Raw genomic sequence first — 7,628 nt, 5'->3', positions numbered from 1 at the left:
ACACCCTCTCACACCATTGGCTGATCATTTATCGGACACGCCCACAGAGGAAGTACATCGCGGACAGTGGCTCCGTATATTCATGAGCGGCTCACCGAGGTTCACAGATTTTCTCCGTTCGTGTTAAGACCTTTTTCACATCGTTCTCAACCGCCACTTGAAGTGCAAACATGTCTACTGAAAAGTGTTTCGCCAAAGGTAAGACGCACAGCGACTACTCGGTTAATGTAAGAGTCATTTGCAGGGTGCTACGAAGCTAAAGTTGGCTTCCGGTTCGATAGGGGAAAGTTAAGGAAATGAGCGACAGGTTTTGATATAGTCTGATGTGGTCTAGATGGGAAGTTGCTTTTTTGCTTTCTCAAATCTGAAAATGGAACGTAAATAGTGTTAATGCTTGTTCAAGGGTTTCCAGATACCCCTGTACAACATTAAATGAATCATAAAACTGTCTTTCAGGGTTGTTTCCCCTATCTTTCCCTTTAAGTGTCGAATGAGAAGCTAACTTCAGCGTTGTCATTTTCGCTAGCAAAACGTTTCAGATTTTTTTGACTTGACACTTGTCACGTGCATATCATAGGTTCATGCATGTTGATTTTCTTTTGGGTTTTTTTGTGTATATATATATATATATATATATATATATATATATATATATGTATATATCTCAATACCTGAGAAAGCCTGTGGAAAACTGAGCCTGCCATTTTGCTAGATGCTTTATTTTCAATAGAGCCCGGACTCGAGCTGTGTTGGAAAATGTCAGAAACAGTAAAATAAATGGTAGCAAATTTTTGCCAAGTCATCGTGATCAAGCATTATGTAATTTTGTCAGTCCGGTTCGTATATTTAACAGTATCGTTTTGTACAGTTAACTCATGTTGCAGCCGGTAAAGGTGTGGCTGATTTCAACAGTACTGTTAGGTGGTTTGTGAACTGTCTCCTCCTTTAACTGCCATATCTGTTGATTAATCTGTAACAATGTATCATACTTTATAAAATAATTGTATGTTTGGTATGTAAAATATTAATCGACAAAGAAACTAGTAAGTGTAGGAAAGAAAGTACAGTCGTTTCCTTTGAAATTATGTGAGGAAGTACAAAGACGCATAAAATGGGAACATTAATGTACAGGTACATCAAAAATGTGCTTGAATAAGTTTTCTTACTCTCCACCACAGCTGTTTTAGTTGGAAAACTCAGCGACCTGCTCCAGCCTTCCCTCACTCCCCATTATATATGTAATGATAATTGCTCCAAGATAATTAAATGTGAAAGATTATTTCCTAGATAGATAAAATAGCATACTCTCCTAGCTGCACTCTGTCATCTATGGAAATTGCATTTTTCTTTGCTTCTTTCAGGAAGCCCTGCACCTGGTCCAGTCCCCAAAGACCATATCAGGATTTACAGCATGAGATTCTGCCCCTTTGCCCAGAGAACCAGATTAGTGTTGAATGCCAAAGGGATCAAGTAAAAAAACATTTTATTACACGTTATTTTAAACCATAGCATCACTAGTACCAAAATGTGAAATCCCAGTACTCTACACTTCTCATAGCAGAAGCTGTTTTCATCTTTCAGACATGACACCGTCAACATCAACCTGAAAGATAAACCTGACTGGTTTCTTGAGAAGAATCCCCTTGGTCTTGTCCCTACACTGGAGACACCCGCTGGTGAGGTGATCTACGAGTCTCCCATCACCTGTGAATACCTGGATGAAGTTTACCCTGAGAACCAGCTGCTTCCTTCTACTCCTTTTGCTAAAGCACAGCAGAGGATGATGCTGGAGCATTTTTCCAAGGTATATTACATGAAAACCTGCATAAATCTTTGGGGTTTGTTTTGTGTATTTCTCTACTGTTTCCATCGCCAAATAATCCAATTAATGCCACCGTTCTCTACAGGTAGTACCGTACTTCTACAAGATCCCTACAGGGAGGAATAAAGGCGAGGATGTCTCAGGACTAGAAACTGAACTGAAAGAGAAGTTTGCCAAATTAAATGAGGTAGGCTGCCATGTCAAGTGCTCTTTTACACGTTTCACTGGACATGTTATTTAGTAACATGAATGGGTGTGAGCACAACTAAATTGTCTATGAATTTTTATAAACTATAAGACCCTCCATGTGTTCCTCTTTAATGACTGCACCTTTACAGTGTTTTATACAGTGCTGACTAACGTGTCTATTTGCAGGACCTGGTTAATAAGAAGACCCAGTTCTTTGGTGGTGACACCATCACGATGATTGACTACATGATGTGGCCATTTTTTGAGAGGCTAGAGATCTTTGAACTGAAACAGTGAGTAAAAATCTCACAGGACATTTAAAAATAAATACATTTTATTTATGGAAGTATTTAAAAACACTTCAGGTCACGTTAGAGAGAAGCACAGTACAAATAGTAGGTACAGTACAAAAGTAAGACATAAGTCTTTATTCCTTCATATTTCCTTCACAACACCTGGGTGACTTGTGTTCACGTGTTGTAGTTTAGTCTCCGGTAAATTATTTGATTCTCTTTGTCTTTTCAGCTGCCTTGACAGCACACCTGAGCTGAAGAAGTGGACAGAGCGCATGTCGGAGGACCCGACTGTCAAAGCCACCAGGCACAGTATGGACACCTACAAGGGCTTTTACAAGACTTACACTGAGGGGAACCCCAACTATGACTATGGTCTGTAGAAAATACTGACCAAAAACATAAACCGTCCATTTATATTCATGTTCAGGGATACATTTAAATGAGGGCAAATCTGTTTTTCTTAAAAGATTTAGGACTTATTTTGTTAATGAGGGGAAAATATCAAATTACTATAATGGGAAATGAAAAGATAATGGAAATGAGGTACAGTCATTGTATGACTCAGGATGTTTTTGACGATACATTTCAAAATTGACGCATTTTCTCTAATAAACTGTAGAGGAGTGACTCTGACCTGAATCTGAATTTTCTGTCTATGTTTTGATAAACAAAAAATATTATGTCTTACCCCCAGACTACATTAAATAGACTGGAGTTCTGTCAAAGATCCAACATCAACACAGCATAACTGGCAAAGTTTAGTTTAGCTCTCTAATTAGCAATTTTTAAAAAAGCATTTAACACTGAACAATACAAAACTTAATAGCTGCCATGAGAGCTGCAACGGTATGAATGAAAACAAAAACACTGCTATAATGTTTGGTGGATTATTCCTGTTTAGACTGGCATAATATGCGAGGTATTTCTGTTAAACTGGTGAAATGCATTACTTGTTGTTGCTTCTATAAGAGGCAGAGGGATATATACTGAACATATATACTGAACACCTCTCCTCCTGGTTAAACATCTAAAACAAGCAATATAAAAACAGTCCTACTGATTTTTTTTTTTTTTTTTTAATTACAGTGCACTTTTTTGGTGCTAGATTTTACAACTAACAGAACCCGTATATACAGTAGATACATATAAATATGAAAGCTGGAGACCATACTCTCAATACACTTTACCACTATGCAAAAGCAGCTACAGTAAAACCACTGCATGTCTCAATATCAGCCATAACTGAAATAATTGTGTGCGCGCCTTCAATTATCTTTAGTAACACTGAATGATATTTAAAGATCTGCATGTGCTGAAAGTTAGAAATAAATCAGACACTGAACATGGCCAGTGCTCACAGACTGTCATCAAGGGTGTGGTGTAAACCTCCATTAGATAAATGAGGTGTGTACTCTTGTATGAGAACGGGTGCATTTCTCAGCATCTCCTGAAAATGCCTGGCTGTTGCTGCATAAAGTTCAGTCTGCAGCACCAGAGACCGGAACAGATTGATGGGCTCTGCTTTGCGAATTATGTCAGGAACCTGGACTTCTTCTGGCACTTTACTGTTCCCAATCAGAACGTGGTGAAGTCTTTTTCCTGCAGGCTCCTCTGCAAGAGGCTGAGCACATCTCGAAGCCTGTGCTCCATACTCTCAGTGCCCCACGCAGAGGGTCTTTTTCTCAGCAACAAGTGCAGCAGAGCAGTCTTTAAATGGTAGTTGGTGAGGGCGCACTTTCCTGTGAGCCCCGTCTGCTTTCTGTGTAGGAAGGTAACAATCTGAAGACAGTGTAAATGACAGGAATTTTGTGGTAGGCGTTTAGTGAAATGTTTCAGCAAATTCCTCTCGTAGACAGCAAAAGAGAGGGGCCAGTGTGGGTCCTGGAGAGCTGCCACAATCTGATGGAAAGTGAGAGACAAAATAAGCATCTGTATCCTCCAGCTGAACCACCGGTATGATGTTCATTACGATGACTTTCCCCGAACGGAATCGGATCTTCAGAGCGCCGGGGGAGTCCAAGTTGCGAAAAGTGACCTCAAAGTCGTATTTGTGAGAGATGCGTCCCCATGCTTTGGTTACAGAGATCTGGAACCACTTCATGACTTGATCTTTGGCTAAGAAAGGTGTGTTCCTGGAGCAGAGCAGTTCATCGGGACTCAGGTCCACTTTGATGGCTTCGTTTCTGCTATGCAACAGACAAAGCATGTCCTCTCCCAGGTTAGCAGAGCCGCAGAGACAGCCCTCCTCATTCTCCCCAAACCTGCTCACCTTTATCTTGCCACAGCCCTGCATGTCTGGAGGAATGTCACTGTTTTGGCTGCACCACAGATGGAACTGGAAGGAGTATGGATCTGGAGGTGAGAAAGGTACTATAAGGTCGCACATTAGAGGCTTACACACCTTCCACGACTCGAACATGCTTCCAATCCCGACAAAGTCCCCAACTTCCATGTCTGCCTCCCTGTCACACACACTCCTGAGCGATTCCAGTAAATCATCTGCAAAACCCTCAACAAACTCCCTCACCCTCCAGTTTTCATGAGCTGAAGTGTAGGTACATTTGTCGCAGAAGTTGCTCAGGATGTCTTTATCAAGGATCATTGTCCTGGGGGTGATGGATCCACTCTCTGAACATATGTATTCATCCTCAGCTGGCCGTATCTCTGTGTCAGCATGATCCACCCTGCCCATCTCGATAATGAAGAATATGATGAAAGACACAGTGCTCCAAAAGTACCAACTATAATCTCCATCTGAGCCAGGTTCTTCCTGCTTCGTGTCCTGCTGTGAGAGCTCCCTCTCCAGCTTGGCCTGCTCCATTTCCAGCCTCTCCTCGTGCTCCCGCATGCGAGCCATCAGCTCCTCGTCCTGCTCCGGGAGCGTGGTGTTCTCTTGAGGGAAGAGCAAGGGGTGGTTTAAGATGGCGGCGGCCACCACCACACACACTCGTGCAATGGCCCCCTGCATCTTCAGCTAGTTTCTAACGTACATGTTAAAGCGCCTTGTAGACATCTGGGCAGCTGCAGCTCAGATCCTGAAACAAAAATATAAAACAGTGATTTTTGTGAGAAGACAAATGGATTTACTGAATAATATATGAAAATCATAATCTAGTTAACAATCTGTGCCTCCACCCATCAGGGGGAGGCACAGATCTAAATATAGAGGCAGTGGGCTGAGTGACGCACTAGTCCAGTATCAGACTGTGCAACATGGGAGGAAGGAAGATTGAGCTTTAGAAGAGCGTCGCCCTTCTCTGATAACCCGATTTAGTTCACATTGACATCCTGTTGACATTTTAGCCAAAACAAAATGAACAAAACCCAACTTTCTGGCAAACGTCAAAATAAAGTTTGTATTCTATGAAATTCAGCCTCTAAGTGAAACAACGTGGAAAACATTCACATTGACATTATTATCTTCTTTCCTGGACGTCATCAGAAAACCGACAAGTAATAAGCAATATACAGAAGAGGAAATTACATAAGTTTCTTGCTCGTGCTCTGGACTTTTAGAAGTGAAAGTACACTTAGAAATCTCTGGTGAGGGTCATCATAACAACCTTTAAAAGGTATGTAACATTTTTAAAATGGGACTTCCTTTCTGGCAAATAAAACGAGATACGAGAAAGGGGAAGTACACATGCATCACGATCTCACTTTACCATCATGAGATTATGAAGTGTTCACTGTCAGACTTGAGCCTTAAAATGTAATAACGGCAGTGCCGTTATGCACCACAGACCCAGGGAAACTTCCCATGACTTACTCACTGGGATGCTTTCCAACACTTACATGGCTCAGTCCATCCAAACAAACACCAAGCCAGATGAGAGGACTGTGCTGTTGTTCATTTTAAAGTACTTAACACTAGTATTTTTACAGAACATAAAGGCCATATTAAACATCAAGACTGAATCCTTAGCTACTCACTTCACACAGCTCAAAATAGTACTGCTGATACCATTCGCGGCAAGACATCAGCATAACAAATAACTCCTGTTACAGACAAAACATTGAATTAATAAGCAATAAACAAACTTGTTGAAAACATTCACAGATTTTGCTGCTACAGCCTTAATTGGTCTGGTGTGACCACTAACTTACAGCTAATGTTAGCTGCACAATTTTAAAGTCCCTCAAATGAGTAGAAACACCAGCTTCAGCTAACAGCTTCACCATTTTCTTGCATTTTATAGAAAAATTTGACTACTTGATTGAGCATAATCATTGGTTGCATTCCTATTTTATAAGCTAACCATATGTTTTGCATAAATCATCTTAATCTGCAAAGTGACAACTACAGCTGTCAGGTGTACAGGAGTAAAAAGTATGGTATTTCCAGCTAAAATAAAGTGTAGTAGCGTGAAATGGAGGTAAAGCCTACTCTACAAGTGTACTTAAAGACATGAGAAAATGTTAAGTCTTCCAACCACTGCTGACTGCACCCAGAAAATCAGGGTGTAAAGGAGTAAATGACCAGACTCTGTCACTATGATAGCTGTAAAGTGATGCAGTTTGGACACACTGCCAGCGGTTACCTACTCCTCAGTTTACTTAGCAACAAAACAGTGACCCACTCATCACGGAAATATGGTGGCAGACAAACATTATTCCAGACACATGAGTCACTTCGCAGCCTGCTGTCTAATAAACGGTGCTATATGTGATGTTGTGTGAAGCTTTAAAAGAGTAACTAACGTGTTCCTGAAAATGTAAGCAAGAGCAGTAGCCTATTGCATAATTTAAGGCAGCATTTATTGCATGTTTAGCAGCTTGGTCTCGCTCTTCGTCGATCTTCAAGTCAAGAGAAGTACATTTATAAGACATACGGTGTAAAAAGTTGATAAACTCACCTTTGCTCTGTTCTTTGGGTTAAGTTCTTCATGATGGTGAACTTCATGCGGCGGGCTCTCCGGTGGAAGCAGCCTCATCATCAAACTCACGCGAACAACGAGGCATCAGTTTCACAGCTTTTACATTACACATTTCCTGACCGCGCGCTCCACCCATGGAGACCGAGAACGCCCAGTTTCCTCTGCTCAGCTAGAGGCAGGGCTGCAGCTTCGTGATGCATTCAAATGAAATAAATGGTCTGCGCTATGTTTTAGCTGACACCATCGAGAATTTTAATGAAACTTAAAGCAGTCTGAATACCAGAGAAACATATCTTGAAACGATGACTTCCGTATCTTACAATTATGACAAAACTGTCTCATAATTACATCCCACAAAAAACCATAGTGTAGAATAACTGGACCGTGGTTGGTCAGCTTCAGAACTTGCTTAAGAATCATCAGGTTTCTAAGATTTCTTCAGTA

At 41.0% G+C, this 7,628-nt stretch overlaps 2 protein-coding genes across 2 annotated transcripts; one reads left to right on the top strand and one right to left on the bottom strand.

Annotated features, from left to right (window-relative positions):
- The first annotated feature begins 31 nt into the window (after positions 1-31).
- Positions 32-2,946, top strand: LOC108897288 (glutathione S-transferase omega-1). Its single transcript, XM_018696840.2, has 6 exons — positions 32-198; positions 1,362-1,470; positions 1,582-1,804; positions 1,908-2,009; positions 2,198-2,304; positions 2,537-2,946. The coding sequence occupies exons 1-6, from the start codon at positions 171-173 to the stop codon at positions 2,685-2,687; spliced, it is 720 nt and encodes a 239-aa protein (XP_018552356.1). The 5' UTR covers positions 32-170; the 3' UTR covers positions 2,688-2,946.
- Positions 2,947-3,180: 234 nt separating this feature from the next.
- On the bottom strand, positions 3,181-7,319 carry LOC108897284 (inositol 1,4,5-trisphosphate receptor-interacting protein). The gene is given in 4 exon segments (XM_018696835.2): positions 3,181-3,906; positions 3,909-4,203; positions 4,205-5,342; positions 7,164-7,319. Coding segments are annotated over 3 exon segments (1,611 nt in total). The 5' UTR covers positions 5,276-5,342; positions 7,164-7,319; the 3' UTR covers positions 3,181-3,661.
- Between the last annotated feature and the right edge of the window lie 309 nt (positions 7,320-7,628).

The sequence above is a fragment of the Lates calcarifer genome, linkage group LG16_LG22, assembly GCF_001640805.2.
Source record: "Lates calcarifer isolate ASB-BC8 linkage group LG16_LG22, TLL_Latcal_v3, whole genome shotgun sequence".
Taxonomy (NCBI): Eukaryota; Metazoa; Chordata; class Actinopteri; family Centropomidae; genus Lates; species Lates calcarifer.
Note: the sequence above shows the minus strand (reverse complement) of the source record. Positions and strands in the feature narration are given on the sequence as shown.